Source organism: Delphinus delphis, chromosome 20 (assembly GCF_949987515.2).
Source record: "Delphinus delphis chromosome 20, mDelDel1.2, whole genome shotgun sequence".
NCBI classification, from domain to species: domain Eukaryota; kingdom Metazoa; phylum Chordata; class Mammalia; order Artiodactyla; family Delphinidae; genus Delphinus; species Delphinus delphis.
Window position 1 is genome coordinate 32355714 of NC_082702.1, and position 21725 is coordinate 32377438.

General features: G+C 53.6%; 1 protein-coding gene across 5 annotated transcripts in view; it reads right to left on the reverse strand.

The window, feature by feature from the left end:
- KIFC3 (kinesin family member C3) overlaps positions 1 to 9817 on the reverse strand; it is a 35573-nt gene extending 25756 nt beyond the window's left edge. For 3 of the 5 annotated variants that reach the window (XM_059999896.1, XM_059999894.1, XM_059999893.1), the window contains exons 1-3: positions 6377 to 6431; positions 5617 to 5824; positions 2905 to 3047 (exon numbers count right to left, since the gene is read on the reverse strand). In XM_059999896.1, coding sequence (XP_059855879.1) covers positions 2905 to 3047; positions 5617 to 5824; positions 6377 to 6427 — 402 coding nt within the window. In that variant the 5' untranslated portion in view covers positions 6428 to 6431. Of the gene's footprint in view, positions 1 to 2904; positions 3048 to 5616; positions 5825 to 6376; positions 6432 to 9724 lie in introns of those variants that run through there. The other 2 variants (XM_059999895.1, XM_069540222.1) reach the window with 2 other exon arrangements.
- Between the last annotated feature and the right edge of the window lie 11908 nt (positions 9818 to 21725).

Consider the following 21725-nt stretch of genomic DNA (forward strand, 5'->3'; position numbering starts at 1 on the left):
GTCTCTAGGTCAAGGAGGAACCAAGGCAAAGAAGGCTGAGGTAGAACAGACCAGTGAACTGGTGGGGAGACGGAGGGGAGAGGCAGAAAGAGTCTCTCACGCAGAGAAAACCACCTGCAACTCACACAGAAAGACATCCAAGGCAAGCAGCAGAACCACACGTAAAGTGCGATTCCATTTAAGGATAATGGAAATAAAAGAGGCCTCCAAAAAAAAAATCTGGGGAAATATACACTGGTTTCCTCTGAGAGGTCGGATGATGGTGCAGGGGCTAAGAGGAGAGATATGCAGCATTTAAACTTCGGGGGAAATCAAAAGAAACTTCACCGAGAGAGAGTGGGAAGAAAGGAAAGCCTTTACATTTCATTTTGCATCTTTTTGGCATTTGCATTCTTAACCTCGTAAGCATCTATGGTGTACTGCTTTGTTGTCTCTGATAACAGAAGTTAGCTGGCAAGGCAGATTACAGACACTTTTGTGCGTGCCTTTGTGCCCACCTTATTCAAAACAAAAAGACAAATGCTACGTTTAAAAAATGTTCAGAGCCTGGGGTCGGAAAGGCCTGGGTGTGAAGCCTGGCTCAGGTGAGCTGTGTGACCCTGGGCAAGTTACTTACCTTCCCTGGAGTTTCATTTCCTCATTCTTAAAACAGCAACTCTACTTTCTGCTTGAGAAGGGAGGGTGGTGAGCAGTCTCTCGTATTTAGGAAAATTCCCACGACTTAATTTTGTCCCCACCCTGTGACCAACTGCCACACCAGCACGAGCAGCCTTGTCACTGGTGGCGGCAACGGGGGCAGCTGGAAGTTTCCATTTGCCGCCCAGAGCAAAGGGTACACTATTTCTGGCCTGTTGGCCAAGCCACAGGATGGGCAGGCAGGCCCCCGGGGGGTTGGGAATTTCTGCAGCCTCCGAAGGGAGCGACTCAGGTTGTAACTGCTTGAGAAGCTGGCAGGGGACCCACCGGGTCCCCTCACTGTGTCTGGGTCCCTACTTGGGCCCCACATCCGCCGCCCACCTTGAAGCCCCTATAAACAGAATGAAGCTTCAAGGGCCCAGGACACAGCTGTGGAAACTGGTTGCTGGTGGGAGCTTCTCAGATCCTCAGCAGACCTGCTGACCCCAGGACTCAGCGGCAACCACAACCCAACACCCCATAATCAAAATCCAAGAACAGAGCCTCCGCCCAGCTCAAGGCTGCTGGTTTCTGACCACCTCCCGATTTAATTACCAACGGCTCAAGTCATAAAAAATGGTTTCTTTAACATAAAAACAGTTTCTTTAACTGTCCCTGCAACGTGCTTTTCTCGCAGACCTTATAGATAAAAGAAGGACCATTCGGTTTCATTTTCAGATGAACCACATAAGAAGGGCGGACAAAAACCCAGAAGCCCAAGACTGTCCCTGAAGCGACAAACAAGGGGTCCATGTTCAGACCCGGCTTGGGGCCACACGAGGGAGGACAAACACAAAGGGCACGTATTTCCCACAGCCCCTCCTGCCCTCCATCTGCATGTGTCCCTTCAAGGCGGCCCCCTCATGCACAATCTTTCTTGCGGGGAGGGGCCTTGGCAACACCCCCAGATAACTCTGGTCCTTCATCCTCGGCCACTATGTCAATGTTTGCGCATACATTTGTGATCATTTGATTACTCCTGGCCTCTCTGCTGGACTGCTGGGTCTATTTCTCTTCTCTGCTGTGTGCTGGCACCTAGCAGAGTAGGCACTTCATAAATATCTGTTAACAAACGCATCCATTTAAAAATTACAGAGCCTGTGCTATCCTGAAATTGCTCAAGCTGTAGCTGCATGAATGCATCGGTATTTGTTTAAGGATCTCTTTGCAATCAGAAACAATACCGAGGATCAGTTAGATAAACCCTGAAGTGGACTATTATGCAGCAGTTTAAAAGAACGAGGTAGTTCTCTACATACTGACAGGCGTGAAGAAATAACCAAGACTTACTGTTGAGGGAAAGAGCTAGTCACAGAACAGAAGGTAAAAATAAAGAATAAAAATTGTATAAATCCAATGAAGTGGTTGTACAGGAAAGATAAACACCAAACTCTTAATAGTGGATTTCTCAAAGATACAGGATGACGGGAGACATTCAATTTCTAGATATTATATTCCTGCCACGTGTGAATTCTTTACACCATGTGTTATAAAGCTCATCATGTTCAGATCCCAACTTGCTGTGTGACCACTAGCAAGTTACTTGACCTCTCTGAGCCTCCCTTACTTCATCCATAAAACTCACATAAAACGGTAACCGTGTCTTGGACTGATGTGAGACATACAATACATGCCACAAAGCCTGGTACAAAGTCAGTGTTCAATGAGGAGCAGCTATTATTATTGCTATCATGATGTATTAATTCTACAACCAAATACTACACATATATACGTAAAGTTTGTCTTTTGAAAGTCACATGATAACTGACTTGCAGTGATAACTGCAAGAGAAAAGAACCCAAGTTTTGGCAAAGTCCTCTGTCTAGCTTTAGGTTCTCACTTTAAACGAGGAAATGTAAATAAGTATTGCCCCATGGACTCATATGCCCCAGTGGGAATAAACAGCTCCCCTAAAAACCTGCCCATCTTCCCAATAGCTCCTCACTGAAGGCCCCACAGTTCCCACTTTAACACTTCAGCCAGGGCGTGGCTGAGAAGCTGCTGTCATCTCCTGTGAGATCTCCCCCAAGCTAACCTAATAAGCACATTGCCCCATTCAGGCAGGCTCAGGGTGGATGTGCCGTGAGGAGCTTGGCAAGAGGCAGAAAGCAGGCCCCCAGCTCTCCCTCCCTGCTTCCCTCCCCGGAGAAGGAAGCTGCTGGAGCTCAGAGGGCCACGGCACACTGGCCCAGCTCGAGCCCTGGCATTTCTGACCGCCCCAGGGCTCACCTGCAGGGTCAGGTAGAGCCTGTGAGGGCTCCCGGGGCTCGCCCAGTCCACGCTGAGGGCTCGGCACTGAGCCAGGGCCGGGCGAGCTGCACTTCGGGTGCTGGAGTCCTCGTCGCCGCCAGCCGGGCTGTCTCTTCCACGCCCTGTCCCAGGACAGAGGAGACAGGTGAGATGCTTGACGCTGGCTGGAGACTGCTGGCCGGGGACCACTGGCCAGGGCCGTGGCTGAGCTCCCCTTTCACACACTCCAGGCAGCCCAGGTGCTGCCAGGAAGGACTCACACGCCCTCACATGCCTGCCCTACACAGAGGGAAGGCCTGGCACTCGGCGGGGGCTGCGCTCCTTCCTAACCACAAGCCGCCCTGGGATCCTCTGCAGGAAGTCGCCCAAGACCCCGCGGGAGGCGGCGGGCTCCCCTCCCTCCACGGTGGCGTTAGGGCTGGCACCTGCCCACGAACACCCTCTACAGACAGCAGCAGAAGGAAGCTGATGCCACCCTGGCTGCGCTAATCTTCACAGGAGGTGCACCCTGGGGCCGCGGCCTCATTACCGAGGCTGCCTCTAGGTGGCAATTTCTCCCCTGCCTTCATAAAGACCAACCCCACGCTGGGCGGCGTGGTCCCTGCAGCCTCCAAAAACACACTCAGGACCAGTTAAGGCACATCCGCTCGAGCCTCTGACACACCGCCTCCCTCACTGGGTGCGGGGAGAGGGCTGCAGCAGCGACACCCCATTCACCCCTCCCTTGACCCACCTCCAGAGGCTGTGGGACCAGACGGGGCGGGAGAGGGGATTCGCCTCACAGGGCAAGCCGCAGAGCTCCCACCCTGGGGGGCCATCACATCCTGAATGCCAGCACTGGGCCAAGTGCTTTCCAGGCCTTATTGCCCTTCTTGATCCTCAGTTTCCTTCTCAATACAATGGGCATAAGGAACCAAGCTCAGTCCTGCGATGAGGATTAAACGGGGCGACACATGTAAAGTGCTCACACAGAAGGCAGCCAGCAATGCAGGCCATCAGCTCCTCACAACAACGCTGAGAGGTAGGAACTGGAGACCCAGAAGGGTTAATAATGTGCCCAGGGTCACACAGAGCCAGTATTCCAGTCCCATGTGCTACCCCACCCTCTGCTTGCCTACCCTTCTCAAGGCAGCAATAAGAGGGGGGTGGCGGTAGAGAGGCCCAGGGACATCACACTGGCTGAGGCTCTACCCAGTGGCAGGCACCACGCTTAGCATTTCACACACACGATTTCACTGGACCTTTGTCTTAAATTTTAAAAGTAGATAAAGGTCTGTATGGTCATATAATCCTCCTAACACTAATTTAAGAGACCAATACACACACACATAAGACTAGGAGGAACTATATAAAATGTTTAGTGACAGGCTTATAGGTGATTCTTATTTTCCTTCTTATACTTTTCTGTGTTTTTGTTTTGGTTTCGTTTTTTAGTTTTCCAAGAGAACAGGGTTTTGTTTTTTTTCAATTCTTGCTTTCTTTCTTTCTTTCTTTTTTTTCTTTTTCTTTTTCTTTTTTTTTTTTTAAACCAGAAAAGCAATACTGTTCATTCATCTTTAATCCTCTGGACAACCTTGTTGGGTAGAGACCATCTTCAGCCCCTTCCAGACAACTGGGGCTACCTGATCCAAAAGCCCAAACTTTCCCCGGCGCCCTCCAGGGTCACCCCCAGCCTCACTGTCCCCTGCAGAGAGACCTCGGAGGACAGCGCTCTGGCTGCCACCTATGGCACAAGTGTGATGAGAGAGAGGGAACTGGAGTTTGCTATGTGCCCTCTCTGGGCCTCAGTTTTCCCTTCTGTACATAGAGGGGGGCTTGGACCTGATGTCCTGGAGGGACTCTGCCAGCTCAGACAGTCTGGCAATCTCCCCGTAGGTCAGGGGCAGTCAGACAGCAAACCCCTGAAGGCATCTTGTCTGAAGATGCCCCCGCCCCCACATTTACAGGACAACCTACCCAAGCCAAGGCTGGCAGACAGTCATGGGGCAGCTCCCCGGTCCTGACGATCTAGCTCCCACCGGGAATCAGAGGAGCTGCCCACTTCTTGACGCTGGAGGCACCAGGGGACATGACCCAGAAAGGAGAGCTGCTGTTGACAGCTCCCCCAGGGGCACAGCGGGGGCCCAGACTCGGGGGCTCCCTCACTGCCCACCTGCTGTCGGGGCCACCTTGGATGGCACCTAGAAGGAGCGCATGGCACCCACTCCCTGCCAGGCCACGCTCCGGAGCAGCCTCCGTCCACTCCTCGCCATCCGCGGGCGAGCCCTGGCGGAATCAAGTGTCAGATCCGCGCAGGGCACCGGGCAGTTCACCTACCTTGTTTACCGGTCGCGGGCAGAAACCGGAGCGAGACCACGAGCGCTCCGCCGCCAAGGACAGGCGGATCGCAGAGCCACAGCCACCTGGCCGGGCCAGAGAGCGCGTGGCTATGCGCGGCGTTCTCCCCCTGCGCTACAGACTGCGTTAACGTTTAACTCGGCGTCCCCGGCGTCTCTTTACAGACCGGCGCGGGGCAGGAGCGCCCAGCGAAATTGACGCCCTGACTCCACGCCCGGCTCGCGGGCTGCCGATACCCTGTAATTACCTGACAGCTCTGACTGAGCCTAGGAACTTGCCAGAAACCCCGATCTCATCGCTGGTATCTGGAGGAAGGAAAGGAAATAAAGAGGCATTTTAAAAATGCGGACTCACCAGTTCTCAACCTCCCCGGGCCGGTGTGTGGGAAAGGGCGGGCGGCCGGGCTGGCTGGGGCGGGGCGAGCCATCCCCGGCTCGGGCTCCCCGGCCCGGCCCACTCGCCACAGGCCGCGCAGCGAGGGCGTGGCTCCCAGGTTCCACGTCCTGCGAGACGGGACCATGGCCCGGCGGGGCTCAGCGGCCTCCTCCGGGCGTCGGGCAGCCTGCGGAGAGAGCAAGAAAGCGAGATTGAAGCCCGCTAGCCGGAACCCTCCGCCCCCATCCCAAGCTGATCGGAGCCCACTATCTGGAAGGGTCCGCTGAACTGGGTCACCTGTAAACCAGAGCCCCAACTCGAATGTCCCCCAAGGAGCCCCTGGGCTCACGGGCTGAAACAGAGCCTATCACCATTTCAGGGTACTAGTTAAGGAGAAGGGAGGCTCAGAAGTGGGCAGGGAGCCCATCAGGTGTTTCTGCAGCGCAATGTGGAGACCCCACATCTCAGCCCCTCCACTCGGAGCCTGGCAGCATAAAGACAGGTAGGTCACAGCCCCACACGGAGGAAGCACCAGTCAACAGCGTCTCCATGAATCTATTCAGAAGGGGCCTTGACTGTGGCTGTGACATCAGGCTTACATATAGCAAATTCTCTTAAAATCAGCTCATTCTTGTATTCAACTAGCCTTCACACTGTACCTACAACTGGCAGACACCGAGCTAGGATTTGAAATACAAAGATTCATTCATTCCTCATTTAATAATTATTTACCCAGTACCTGCTGTGTGCCAGGCACCTGCCAGGGGTCCTCTTTGATCAGGAGAGACATGGCCTCAAAGCTCCCTGTCAGGAGGGAGGTAAACACTTCAACAAACCTCCACAATCAAAACAGGATGCAGGGAGGCACCAGGTGGTATGGAGAACGGGGGTGGGTGTGGGGAACACTGGTCTGGGTAGAAAGCCCCATGGGGCCCTTATGAACAGAGCAAAGGAACAGAACAGACTTCTTTTACTGCACAAGTCTTTATTGAGTACCTATTGTGTGCAAAGCAGCTCCGAGGGCATTTAAGGTGACATCAAGCTGTGACACCAGACTCAGAAAACAAGTAATGCCATTTACAGAAGAAGCCAAGTCAGCTCGGAGGGGCAACGCGGAGTTTGCTTTTGGTTTTAAAATGGAGTTGGAGGCACCCAAGGACTTTCTAATGGCGCCACCTGGGCTGTAGGCCACTTTCCCTAACCCTCACTGCACTGACCACTCTCTACCAGGCAGTAAAGATATCTGTTTGAACAGTGTCCATCTCCCCTGACCCTCTATGGCTGCCCAGGGTGGGTCCCACAGCACCCAGCCTAGAGCGAAGCTACATCCACACCAAACATCTGGTGATGGCTTTTGGGTGAAGGCCCGGAAATGAATGCACACAAAAGCTCAAACTTAAGCTTGGAAGAGAGCAGGGCTGGAGATGGAGACACAGAACCGGGAGGCTGACGGGGGTCCCTGTGGCACAGGTGAGAATGCAATCACCAAAGGTGGTGCAAGATGAGAGGCAACCAAGAAGGATGGAGCTCACTCCAAGTGGGAAGAAAAGCTGGAGAAGGAAGGTCAGAGGTGGCAGGAGCACCAGGCAGGTGCAGAGTCCTCAGAGGTGACCGGAGAGTAAGGGGGAAGGAGAGGATGGTCAGTTCCCAGGGAACCATGCCACGGAGAGGTCAAACTGGAAGAAAGGTCAGTGGAGCAGGGCAGAGGGCAGATGTGGGAAGGCCCAAGGGGGATGGGGGCTAGAGGAAGCTGCCACTTCCTTCACTTTGGAGAAGCTGGCTAGGATGGGAAGGAGAGGATGTGGTATTTAGCATAGGAGAGATGTGCACATGCTGGGTCAACAGAGGGACAGGAGTGACTGAAGCATCGAGAGGCAAGAGAAGAGTGCAAGGATGGGCGGCCTGAACATCTGGTGACCGATGTTCGCAGAGCTGAGCCCTGGAAGAATGCCAGGCTCCTGACTAGGGCGTCATGGTCGCTGCCTTCCTGGACTAAGGAAGACAACTTGGAGGAGGAAGGAGGCTCCTGGGTGCAGTCTCCCTGGGAGGGGGCAGGACTGCCGGCCAAAGGGTGGGTTGGAGGCTAATCCAATATGGGGGCAGCTCTGCTGAGGAAATGGGAGATGGAGCAGTGTGGAATGGAAGGAACCAGGAGGAACCAGATGTCCCCTTCTCCAGGCTGCTTGGCACGGAGCTGGGCGCACAAGCAACCCTGAGGCTCAGCTGCCCAAGGGATGAGGAGGGAGTGAGACAGGCTCCACCTGCATGCCAAGCTGCTGGGAAGGTGAGATGGCGGAGGACACTGAAGGTCGATGTCACAGTTGAGGGAGAAGACTTTTAAAGGGCATCAGCTAAGTCTGAGGGGGTCAGGGACAGAAGGAGACAATATTTCGTTGGTTTCAGGAAGGGAAGTTGGGAGGCAGTCAGGAAGATATCAGGAAGAAAGAGGAAGGATGTGTGCAAGATGCTGAAAAGGAAAAAGCAGCTGAATTTAGCAGCCTGAGGGGTGTGAAGGTCAAAAGTATCAAGGACTTTCAAACAGCCCAAGGCTGGAGACTCAAAAGCCTAGGTCATGGGGCGAGGTGACGGGGGCATATGAGTAGAGTGGTTATGACCGAAAGCTGCTTCAGAACCCGGCTGTGCCACTTACTAGATGTGTGACCCTGGGAGAATTACTTTGTCTCTGTGCCTCAGTATCTCCATCTGTGAAATGGGGAGAACTCTACCTTATAGGGTTGGTGTAAAGTTTAGACAATCATATATACAATGTTCAGAACAATACTGGCATATACAAAGAATACCCAAATTTTATTTTTTCAGTGACCTCTATCCAGTGGTGGGTGGATGCAGAGGGCTGGCTGCAGGAGAGCCAGCACCTGCCTCTCTGGGTTTAGGCCGGGGTGGTAGAGCTACAGCCCCCTTGCCCCAGACCAGGGATATTGCAATGACTGGGGGACACATTTGACAACTGCCCAGAGACTGCTGCCCAGGAGGCTTGGTCTCCCTGGGAGAGCGGGCAGAATGTCAAGGAGGTTGAACAGGGGCTGGACTTCCCCTCCGCACAGTCACACGTCCTGGGTTTTGCAGGTCAACCCAGATTTCAAAATCTCTGCTCCCTGGTGTCCATAAGGACAGCAGAACTCATGACCCTGCGTCCCTAAAATCCAGTCACTGCAAACACAGGGCCCCATTCTGAGACTGCATTCCTTGCAAATGACTCTCAGGCCAAGGAGAGGGTTACTTTTGTCAAGGGCATGGGGAACAGCCTGGGCCAGCGTACCGTGCTCACTCAGCCTCAGGCAGACAGAAAGCCAGAGAAGATGAAAGGCCAGGGGTGGCCACGACCCCAAACCTTGAGACAGATGTGTGTTTTGGCGGGGGTTGGGGTGTCGGAGGTGCAAATGGTACCAATTTATATGCCGCTTCCTCTTTAAAATCTGCCAGGACCAGGCCCTTCACTGCGCCAGAGTTCTGCTCTAACTCACAACAGGGGGTTGAAGGAGGTGGCTTCTGGCTCGCCCTTCCTGCTGGGCCCGCTCCCCCCCCCCGGCCCCCCCTCCGCCAACCGCCCCAGGCTACCGCTGTCAAAGGCTCAATTTCGCCCACTGCCCAGGACGGCACCGGCCCAGGCCCTCCTTCCTAACCTGGGGCTGGCCCACCCCATCCCGGCCCTGCGAAGGGGAAAGTGAACTGCCCAGGGGACCTACGGGGTGGCAGGGCCCGAAACTGCAGCCTTCAGGGGAGCCCTGCGGATGCAGGGACCTCTGCCAGGGGAGGGGGCGGCGCTGACGGGCACGCGGTTCCCCGGCAGTGTCCGGCTTTCCCGGGCCATTGAAATCGGAAAGGGGGTCCCGAGGCTGCTTGGATTCCAGCGGACATGCCGCCCCCATGCCCTGCTCGGCTCAGACTGGACGGCGCAGGGGGGTGGGGGGCAGGATAGCGCAGGGCCGGGTCTCCGGGGCCCGGCCCTCTCTGCGCCCCCCAACGGGGCCACGCAGGGGGATCCAGGACGCGGCACCCCGAACGACAGGCCGGGCGGAACCCGAGCGCCCAGCCCGTCCTCAGCCCGCCCGAGCCCCGGACTCACCGGCCTGGTGGAGGCAGGATCCCTGCGTCGCCGCAGCGCCCGGGGCTCGGCCCGGCCCTCCAGCGGGAGGCAGCTCCACGCCGCCGCCTCCTCGGCCCGCCCCGCTCCCGCCCCTCTCTGGCCCCTCCCGCACACTTTCCACAGGAAATGATTAACTCCGGGGCCCGCGGCGCGTTCCCATGGCAACCGGCTCAGACCCAGGTGGGGGGTGGTGGCGCGCGCGCACACGCACAAACTCACACTCGCACGTGGGGCCGCCCATTCTGCTCAGACCTTCCCGTTGAGTGTCCCCACGCCCCACAGACGCCCGTGCACACGTGCGCTCTCACCCCTGGCGCACACGCACCTTCTACGTGCTCACATACATAGACAGTATACGTGGCTCTCACGTATGTTTGCACACATGCTCTAGTGAGTCCACATGAACACATTCACGGTTCTCACACACATCCCCGCGCTTTTGCACTTAAACTTACACTTTCGTTCTCACCCCCTCAAAGCCTAGTACTACAAAACTTTCGCACACAGTAGTTACTACTCACAGGCATACTTACAAGTGCTCCCTGGCTACCCTTCACACACTCTCACAACCTCTAGTACACGTCTTCTTGACCTTCTAGCGTGCACACTACACACTCTTACACAATCTAGCTAGTACGTGTGCACACTTGCACATTCTCACGCACTTTCCACGTGCACTCACATTCCTGTACGGTGCTCAGACTTAACCCCATGCTTTCCCACGAATGCTGCACATGCGCCTGAGTACACAATCCATTTGCACACGCTCACACACGTTCTCACACGCTCTCTCTTTGTCACACTACAGCCTGTACATGCTTTAAAACCCCAGTACACGCTTCCACACACGCTCTAGTTAGTGCACACAGGCATGCACTGTCACACATTAGCACACGGGTTTTCACACACATTTCTCACTAGCTCTATTAGGAATACACAGGCCAGGTTGCCTGCCCACAGGACACCACCTGCTGCCCCCCGCTCCTCAGCCACCCTATTCCCCTCTCGCACCCCCTCAATAGATAAGCGTCTTGCAGAGCAGGGAAGCTGTTTGGGATTTTTTAAGGTAAAATATTCCTTTGCATTCCAGTGAAAACACGTTCAGAATGCAGCCGCTCCGGAGCAGGCAGAAGCTCCTGGTGTAGCCGCAGATGGCCTTCCTCATAGGATGCCCCAGAAGAAGCCTGGGGAGGCCAGGCAGCCGGCCGGCCAAGGAGAACCAGCTGACCCGGAGGAGCCACTCTGTTCTTTGTCTCCCAAACAGAGGCGGCATTTCACTCCAGTGTCAGCAGCAATATTCCCCCTCCAGTGTGTGGAAGGAGGAGAGAGAAAAGAAACTCAGAGGCCAGCCCAGTGCAGGCTGATGGTCCCGCAGACAATCCCGGGAGGGGGGCGCTCTGCCTCTTCCTGTTTAACAGGGGACGACGGCCCGCTGGCCTGGGAGGAGTGAGGAGGGGACTGGAGGGGGGCGTGCAGCTCCAGGTGGTTCTGTCTCTTGCTGCTGAGCAGGCGCTGGGCTGGCCGTCAAGAATCTCAGCCAGAGACAGAGCCAAGGTTCTGGGCCTCGGATTGTTCTGGACGCCAGACCAGGACACTCACAATCCCCCTACTGCAAGTGGGTTCGTGTGTGTTTTATTTTCTCACTGAGATGTCCCAGTGCAGGCCCAATAGAGGGTGCCTGTCACGCTTCTGGAATGGTTCCCTGGAGAGAGAGATTTCTAGCTAAGAACCCCAGATAATCCTCCCAATGGGAGAGCAGGCCATAATTTGAGAGGTACCTTCTCTGAATCCCCCTGCCTGCCCTCCAGACAGCACTGGTCAGGGGGACCGCAAGGTTGGATGAGGGCAAATTTTCTCTAGATTTCTGACCAAGTATCTCCCTTTGTTACAGACCTAGCCTTTGATTGAGGAGGGCAGTGGGGTAGGGGTGTCTGTCTTTAAAGTCCTGATATAGAACCGGAGGCCATGTCTTACTTGTGGTCTGTTCGTTGACATTAACTGCAGGTTCCTTCCAACAAAGCCAAAGCCAGATTTTTAAATTAATAATAACATTTATTGTTCCTTTTCTCTGATTACCAAAGTAATAGATGTTCATTGTAACCGTAATCCCACCCACTAGAGATAAATGCTGCCAACATTTTAGTACAGTTTTTTTTCCTCTGTGCACATAATAGTGACCATTTATCCACAGCTATCACTGTGCCAGGCACTGCACTGAGCTCTTTAAAAACAAGATCTCATGTAACCCCGAACACCCTTTGAGGTGGGTATCGTCATATCCTCCATTTTCAGGAGGGAAAACTGAGCCTCCTGAAGTTCATTCACAAACTCAGTGTGTGGTAGCGCTGAGATATGAACCCAACAGGTGTGTGTATATATACATATACACAAACATATAGCACTACTATATGTATATAGGTGCCGGAGTTTAAGTTCAAAGCACCTTGGGACTTCCCTGGTGGCGCAGTGGTTAAGAATACACCCGCCAATGCAGGGGACATGGGTTCAATCCCTGGTTCAGGAAGATCCCACATGCCGCAGAGCAACTAAGCCCGTGCGCAACTACTGAGCCTGCGTGCTACAACTACTAAAACCGGCGCGCCTAGAGCCCTTGCTCTGCAACAAGAGAAGCCACCACAATGAGAAGCCCGTGCACCGCAGTGAAGAGTAGCCCCCGCTCGCCACAACTACAGAAAGCCTGCGCTTAGCAACGAAGACCTGACGCAGCCAAAAATAAACAAATTAAATACATACATTTTTTAAAAAAAAGTTCAAAGCACAGTGAAGGAAAAAGAAAATTGAGACATGTGAGGAAGCATTTTCCGAATTCCAGCAAAACTCTGCCTTGAAATGCAAAACCGATTTGCTTCATGATTGTTGGAATTTAAGATTGCACAATGTCAGGAACTACATACCAATGACTTCAAGGTCATTTCTATCCCAGAAACTTCACTGATGGTTTGTTATGGAGGCTGCCAATTCTCCCTGGCCATATGGAAAGTGAAGGATTTGCCAGAAACTCGGCCACCGCAACACTGAGGTCCTGAACTCATGAGTGAGGACTCTTGAGTTCAAGAGTGGACTCAGCCTTTGGCCATGACCTCCTGCCTACCTCCTGGCAGAGGCATAAGGGTCCCACGATAAGGGTCCCTCTTGTGAGAGGGCCACAAGAATGCAGTAGCCAGAACACTGCAGACCCATACGTACATCTACCCCATCCCTCGAGGGGGGGCGTGAGGGGCAACACCATTGTTGTTCAAAGGGCTTGAAACCCCTTAACTTTCAGGCATCCATCTGAGAGGTAGCCAAGGGCCTGAGGGTTCTTCTGCACAGAAGGCAGCAAGGAGGGGGCAATAACAAGCCAGACTGTGTTTAATCTGATTCTCGTAGCACCCCCGAGTAAAGCACACCTAAGATTTACATGATTTTCCAGTTTAAATGACTTGAGATTCGATCACCTCCAGGCCTTTGCAATGCTATTCTCCCTGCCCAGAAGGCCTCTCTCCTCACCCCACTCCCACCTGCCTCTACCCACCTTCACCTGGCCGGCTCCTGCTGTCCTTCAAGTCCTTCAAGCTTAGAGGTCACCTTCCTTGACCCTCCCAGACACCACAGTCCCCTGACCTCTCACCCCACTGCAGAACCTCCCACACTGGATCGTAAAGGCCTCTCCTGTCTACAACATGGTCTCCTTGAGGGCAGGTCCTTTCCTGGCTTGATCACAGGTAAAGCCTTTGCTACAGATTCAGCTCCTACAGGCACTAGGTGCCTGGCATCACATCAGTTTTCGCTGAATAAATAACTAGATCACTTAGAATTTAGAGGGAGAGAACAGGTTGCATTAAGCATATCCAAACAGACTTTCTTCCCATGTAAGTTAACGATAAGTCTTATTATCAAAAGCAAGTAAGTGAAAGGATCCTTAAGGAATTATTTCAATGTGGTCAGTAAGGAGCACCCTGCAGCTGTGAATACGGTATCTGTGCACAGTCCTGGGTAGCAGCTTCTGGAAGTCAGAGAATACCTTCTGGAGCTGAGTCACATAGTGAGTAATCCTGACTCAATTAGCCACTGTTCTGAAGCCACATTTTCCAGTAGCCCTGAAACAGCCCCGTCATGGACAGCACAGAGAGAGCTGGGAAGCTCCCGGAGGGACAGGCGGGGCTCTGCACCCAGCCCTGCAAGCATTCATCGTACTCCTCACCAGCAGCAGGACACGTGCCCTCAACCTCTGAGCATATCGGGGGGCTGGCCCTTGGCTCACACCTGCCAGCTCTGAGGAAGCCACGCTCCTCAGTGGACGTGAAGGGGCTGGGTCTTGCACAACCCCGGGAGGCACTGTAAATCCTGTCTCTCTCCTCTGCTACAGACTCAGCTCCTACGGGCACTCCGTACCCAATAGATATTTGAACAAGTGGTACCTTTCTCTCCCTTCTCCATTTCCTGCTCCTTCCGTACCCTCCCTGTCCAAGGGTGCCTTCCTTCTAAAAGCTGTATTAACTGGGGAAACAGTTCTCCCATTTCCAAACCAAGGCAACCCTCCCCTCAATAAAACCACCTTGCTCTAAAATCTCTAGACAGTGACTGCCTCTCTGCATTTGGCAGGGAGATTGGACTTCAGCAGCAATTCCCAGCTCTTAGGTGAGGGGCACCTGAAACCTCTTGATGACGAACTTGGCAGAGAGACCCAGCCCGCAGCATTCCAGGGTTGAAAGCAAATGGGGGTTTGGTTCCGTTATCATTTCCCATCGTCTAAACAATGAGAGGAATGCAAACATCGAGGAGATATGTAATTAAGCATCAGGTAATAAAAGGATTTAAGAAGGATGGCTATGAGAGATGAGCCCTGCCGCCACCGCCCTCCCTCTGAGTCAGTCCTTCCCTGGGATTGTCCAGAAGCCTGGGCTCCCTCTCCCAAAGCTCCCTCCCTAGCTTCTCTTCTTGCTTCTAAATCATTCTCTCTCCTTGTTCTAAGCCAAGACATGCATTATTAACATCATTTCCACTTTTTCTCCAACTTCCCCATTCATTTTTCCCCTCTGCTGCAAATTCTAGGTAGCTGAAGTTTTTTTTAACTTTAATTTTTATTTTTCCTGCACAAGGGCAGGAGAAATCAAGAGAGGAAAAAGCACCCCCCTCTCTGCCAAATCCCACCACCCTTAACTTATTCTCATTGGCTCGGATGTTCTTTCTGGTACTTGACTTTGAACAGACATTACTCCTGTATTAAGGGGAGACTGTATAGAGCAGTGGTTAAAAGTGGGTTTGGGGGTCAGATGATCGTGGGTTTGAACCTTGGCTCTGACACTTCCTCCATGCCTCAGTTTCCTCCTGTGACAACGGGGGGAGCAATAGTGCCTGACTCACTGGGCTGTCTTGAGAAGTAAATAAGAGCAAACATGTGACACCCAGAGCCTGGCGCACCAGCTGCGGTTATAGTGGAAGACAGACCATGGATACAATTTTCTACTCTGCCTTTTTCTCACTTTAAATCACAGGCCAAGCATTTTCCAAGTTACTTTTTCCTACTGGGGCCTGCTCTTTTCTGAACTGCAGGTTCCACACTGAGGATGAGGCCCAGGTCCCGTCCGACCTTGGGGTCACCCTGTGTGGGGCACAGCCAGCACTCTGTAAAAATGACTGAAAAGAATAAACATTTTGAATGGCTGCGTGATATTCCTCCGAACAGCTCTGCCCCGACTGAACTGGCCGTTCCATGGAATCAGACATGTGAGGAGCTCCCATTTTTTCACATTTATAAATAGCATTGCTGCAACATCTCCCCACATGCAGCCTGTTCATTCCCTGGGGAGAGGGTAGGAGATGGTGGGGGGGGGAGAGTGGGGTTGTTAATTTCATAAAAATCTGAATAGTCTGAGCTTTTTTTTTTTTTTACACTTTCTAAACATGTTGCCAGATTGCCATCAGAAGGGCTGCACCAAATTTACACTTTACACTGTCGCTGGCAGCATTTTGGACGAGAACTACTTTTCGTACTAATTTACAGTTTTTCTCTCGGATCTGGAATTCTCGCCCAGGCTGGTTCCCTTGCGAGGCATGAGCCATATGATAAGTCTGAGTGATGGCTGTCAGGGAGGGAAGTGTCTGGTTCCTTTGCTGGGTTTCTGTCTGCTGGGCTGGGCCAGGCCGAGAGCACTGAGTCAGCGCACCCCCTCCCTGCCTGCCCTTCGAACCCCCAGACACTTTCCCAGGTGGGTTCTGGAACATCCCACAACCCTGGAAGAGTCTGCTCCGGTGGCCACCAGCATTACTAAGGTTATCCCTCCTCCGACACCAGCCTGCAACTGCATTCAGCCTTCCGGCAAGAAGTCAATCAACCATTTCTACAAAGAAAATCCCTCAAGAGATGCTGGCATCTGCAATCAGCTTTCCATTCCTGGGGGGCAGGAGGGGGGCGCACAGAGGCAGCAGCCGGGTGAGGGCAGCCGTGTTTTCCCAAGAACTGCAGCCACGGCCCCTGACCACCCTGCCAGCCTCCTGGCACTGCCAGCGCATCTCACCCAGGTTCTGGGGCAGCCCCGCAGCCTCTTGCCCAGCCTCTAGGGGTGGCCCTTGTTTGCAAACAGCCATGGGAAGTTTTGACACTGCTGATTAACCAGACTTCCACAGTTCTGGGTTGTTAGTCATCAGGACGAGTCTCAACCTTCTGCCCGCCCTGATGACATCACCAGCTTCCAGGTGAGCGAGAAGAAGTGACTAGGACCTTGGTAGTTTCAGTGGCATACATCGTCATCTTCACAGGGGAAGGGGAGGACTGCCACCCATCCCAAACAACCAGCATGTGCAGGGCCTGGGACGCCAGGGTGGGAATTTAATGCGATTGAGCTTGCTTCTGCTGAGGGACTGGGCTAAACTCTACGTATAGGACTGCTGTGGATTTCATTTAATCCTCACAACAGTATGTGCGGTGGGTATTATAATTCCTATTTTACAGATGGAAAAACTGGGGTACTATGTTGTAAGAGTGGCTAGGCCCAGGAATGAGTAGGGGGCAGCCAGGGGAAGGCAGCTTGGAGCGCTGGGAAAAGTGGGTACTCCAGGCCAGGAGCTGTGTTCCCAACCACTGCGTGACCAGATGTCTTCCCCTCTCTGGGTCTCACGTCCCTCCCTGGGTAAATGAGGAGGATGGTCCGGTCGACTTTCCAGTACTAAAGCCCTGAGGGAGGGAGTGGGCAAGTTGGAAGGGATGACTGTGTGATTCTGAGGTTCTGCTCCCTGAGGTCCTGGCGGAGGAAGGGGTAATTCCAGCTGCGAACCTGGGGCTCTGGCCTCAATGTTTACAGTTGCTTCACAAATGAGTGTCAGCAGAAGAAAGGAGATGAGTGGCTGCCAGGGGCTGGGAGGTGGGGAAAATGGGGAGTGACTGCTAATGGGGTTTCTTTTGGGGGTGATGAAACGTTCTCAGATTAGATTATGGGGGTGGTTGCACAATTCTGCAACTATACTAAAAACCGTTGAATTGTACACTTCAAGTGAGTGAACTGTATGGCTTGTTAATTACATTTCAGTAAAGCTGTTTAAGAGAGGAAGGAAGGGAGGGAGGGAGGAAGGGAGGGAAGAAAAGAAGGTAGGAAGGAAGTAAAGGGAAGGGGGAGGGGCGGAGGAAGGAGGGAGGGAGAACGTACGGAGGTTGGGCCAGAGCTGCCTTTGAGATTTGCCTCCTGGGAGTGGGCCCTCACACCCAGCGCCTCCCCAGTCACCCCTCCTCCAAGTACCCCGCGCCTCCGAAAGGTATGTACGAAGACACCTAAGTGGCAGGTGACGGCTCCAGATTCCAACCAGAAGTAATGGGAGCCTCTGACCTCCTCGGAGGCGGAAAGAGTCAAGAATCAAAGAGCAGGTGTGGGCCTGGAGGGTTGGGGGATCGGCAGAGGATGGCAAGAAGATGGATGGAGGCCAAAGGAGGGCTAGTGTCAAGGAGGAGACCCTGAGGGTCAGGGCAAGGCATGGCTCCATAAAGGAAGCCCAGGAAACAGAGAACCTGGGCTGGCCAGGGCCTCTGTGGGTGCCCTGAAAACATTGTGGCACCCCAGAAAGTGTGCGTAGGAAGCCCCTGCGGCTCCTGCGGGCCCCTCAAACTGGTACAGTTGTATTCTGCCTGACACCAATGTAGTCGCAGGCAGATGCAGCCAGCCCAGAGGCAACGTCGACCCAGACTTGACCCCGAACCCGGTGCACAGGCACAGGGGACCCAAAATGAGAGCAGAATTGCCCAATAAGAGTGAAGAGCTCATTCCACTTCTGCTGTTAGGGCAACTTATTGCTGAAAGAGGAGACTCCCAGAGGGTCTTAGAGGCTTCCCTGTCTAAATCTCCAAAGGCAGACAACCCAGGAAGCACCTCCTCCCAGAGGAACCGCCCCCCTCCCCCGCCCCCGGTCCACGCAGGCACATCCCCTTAGGCCCACCTCTGGGCAAATGGCAGTGGATGTCCCAGCCATAAGGGAACAAAGGAAATCATATCTTGGAGGCTGCCTCTGCGAGTCCTAGCCCTGGGGTCAAACCCATGTGCCTGGCAGCCAAGCTGGTAGAGGCTGAGGGGATGCATCCCGAGGCCGAGGGTTCCCGCCTTATTCCCCCAGCCCTGGGGTACACATGCTGCTCTTGGCCCCGCTCTGTGGATGTGACCCCAGGCGGGCTGGCTCCAGAGGCCAGGTCTTGAACCACTGTACCATACAGCCTCTCCAGGGTACAGCCAGTGGGGTCCTTGTCACCCGTGTCAATCCTCAGGCGTGCGTTCAAGGCTCTTTGCCATCTGCCTGCAGCTGACCTGCCCAGCCCTCTCTCCCACTGCTCCACCCAAGGCACCCTCCTTCTGTTCCCTGAGTTTACCATGTGTCCGTGCTTCCCTGCTCTTGCACATGCTGTTACCTCCATGATGACAGCCCACTCACCTAGTGAGGCCCAGTAGAAATATCATCTCCTCCATGGGACCTTCCTGGTGCCCCCAGGACCATCTGCTCTTCCCTTAGTACACTCGATTGGAGTTTGTAGGGGACTTACCAGTCTCCTCCATTACCCTGGAGCTCCCTGATTCAGGCCCCCGTGCTGTGTGACCTTGGTTTAGGTACTCAACCTCTCTGAGCCTCTGTATCCTCATAAATGGCTGCCCTAATTATAATAGTTATTATTATTCTGGGTAATATTTACTGTGCACTTACTATGTGCCAGGCACGATGTGCTAAGTACTTTATGTGCAAGATCTCATTCAATCCTTATAGCACCTTAGGAGGTGGGTGTTATTATTATCCTTTGTTACAGATAGAGATTCCTGTTAGAATTACTGCCATTATCATGATTGCTATTCTTTCTTCTGCCACAAAGCCTAGCGTGCAGCAGATACTCAAATCCTGTTTGTTGAAGTCAAGCGTGGATAAAAATAGAAGGGGACTTAGATAGGAAAAGAGTTCCAGAAACATGGCCATACAGATGCTCCAGAATGTCCAGGCCTAGCCTCGTCCTGGCTGGGATGATACCATCTCTGGAGCCCGATGCTGGCAGACAGTTGAGGCCGGGGACCTGGGCTGGCCTGCTTTTGCTTCTCCCATCAGTCCTATCTTTACCCACAGAAACAGACTCTGCCCAAACCAGACCTGCGATGCTCAGAGCCCCACAGCGAACAGGCCTCCTGGGTAAGTGGTGACTGAGGCTCTGGAGGTCCTGGGTGTCTGGCTGGTGGCAGAATTTGTGCATATTTGTAACCGGAATAGCTTCGGGGTTGGCTCTGCCGGCTCAGGGCCAAAGGTGCGGAGTGCCCTGTGTCTCCGCGCTCCAAGCTCCACTGCCCCGGTGTGTTCTAGGAAGCCTTGTGCCAAATTTCTCCTGGAAGCCCCAGGGGCTGCTTGCAAGGTTCTTTGCCCATCACTCCCACCAGCTGAGCTGGGACCACAGCAGCATCTGGCCTGACTGTCTGACCAGGATTCCCTCCAAGACCAATGCAGATACCTGAGCCCCCATCACCAGAGAGGCTGGGGGATGCCCTAAACATGTGCTGCATATGATGTTGGAAACATAGGCTCTAACAGTGAAAGTGAGGGGCACACCCCTGAGAAAAACTCCATTCAGGGCATGGGGAGAAGGGGAGAAATATCTCCTGTCTCAATTATGCCCAGCCATGCTTGTCCCATGGCAAAGTTGCCTGGGTTCATGGCATCACAGTGTCCTTCTGACATACCACCAATACCTCCAAGACCCCAGATTCCTTTCCTTGCCTCCGCCTAACCTGGGCACACAAGCAGTGCTTGGCGCCTGGATTAAGTCTGTGCCCTGTGGTGAGATCTGCCCCAGAGGACCCAGCGTCCATTCATACAATGGACTAAGCTGGGCTGCCCCTGCCCAGCAGACAGGCTTTCACAGCCTTGAACTTCAGCTGGGTTAGTCCCTTTTCCCCTCACGGCCTCCTCGGTCCTGATGTAAATTAGTGGACATAAACAGGAAAGGATGTGGTCAACCCCCCCGGCGTTCGACCTGCTACTCCGTCATTCATGGTGGGGCACGTTTGAGGGAGGGCACCTCCACTTCTGATCACTCCTCAAATCCTCAAAACATCCCCATCTATAGGTGAGAAAACCGAGGCCCTAAAAGATCAAGTGGTCAGTCAAGGGAAGTGCGAGACCAGGTATTCTGAGGCTGCTCTCTCCACTGCCCATTGACCTGAAACCCTGACATTGACACTGCTTGCCCCAGACCCAGAAGTTGTGACAGGCCCCCGAGGAGGGTGGGAAATGGAGTCAGATCTGTCCTCGAGAGTCTGAAGGACCCCAGGGGCCTGTGTGTCCCTGCCTTCCTGCCGAGGAAGGGCCTCAGAAGACCCACCTCCAGTGGCTGAACAAGCCGGGCAGAAGGCGAGGGATCTGACTGACACAGGGGAAACTCTGGGCTCAGAACTGCCAAAGTGAGTTCCTCGTCTACAGGTTACAAAACCACAGTGAGCTGTGGAGTGGCAGCCGGCTGCCCGAGGGTCAGAGGAATGTTGTTGCCAGACAGGTTGCTGAGGCCTCTGTTGAGGCAGGCTCCAGAAACCAGGCCTGGGCTGTCACCACGCCAGGCGACTCCCAGGAGGCCAGCCACCTGACCTCACCCCCAGCAAGGTCTAAGGTGAGAAGACTGCAGGGCTTTCCCACAACCAAGTCTGTAGCCATGACAACCTACTTTAAACCATTAATAAAGATAATTATAGGGACTTCCCTGGTGGCTCAGTGGTTAAGAATCCGCCTGTCAGTGCAGGGGACACGGGTTCGATTCCTGGTCTGGGAAGATTCCACATGCCACGGAGCAGCTAAGCTCACGCGCCACCACTGCTGAAGCCCTAGAGCCCGCGTGCCGCAACTACTGAAGCCCTACGGCCCATGCTCTGCAACGAGAAGCCACCACAACGAGAAGCCCGCGCACTGCAACGAACAGCAGGCTCGCCGCAACTAGAGAAAGCCTGCGGACAGCAACGAAGACCCAGCTCAGCAAAAAAAAAAAAAAGAAAGATAATTATAGGCATGATAACACTAATAATAATGTCTAATCTTTCTATAGCACTTACTACATGCCAAGGACCACACTGGACACTTTTTCTGGATCTTCACATGTATTAGTTTCCTGTGGCTGCTATAATAAATGACCACAAACTGGAAGGTTTAAACAAAAGAAGTTTATCCTCTCCCAGTTCTGGAAGCTAAAGTCAGAATTCAAGGCGGCAGCAGAGCCACATTCCCTCTGAAGGCTCTAGGGAGGAATCCTTTGCCCCTTCCAGCTTTTGGTGGCTGCTGGCAATCCTTGGTGTTCCTTGGCTTGTAGACGGATTACTCCAATCTTTGTCTCCGTCTCCACATCGTGTTCTCCTCTCTGTGTGTCTGTTCAAATTTTCTTCTTCTTATAAGGACAAGAGTTGTATGGGATGAGGGCCCACTCTAATCCAGTACGACCTCATCTTAACTCGATTGCCTCTGCAAAGACCCTATTTCCAAACAA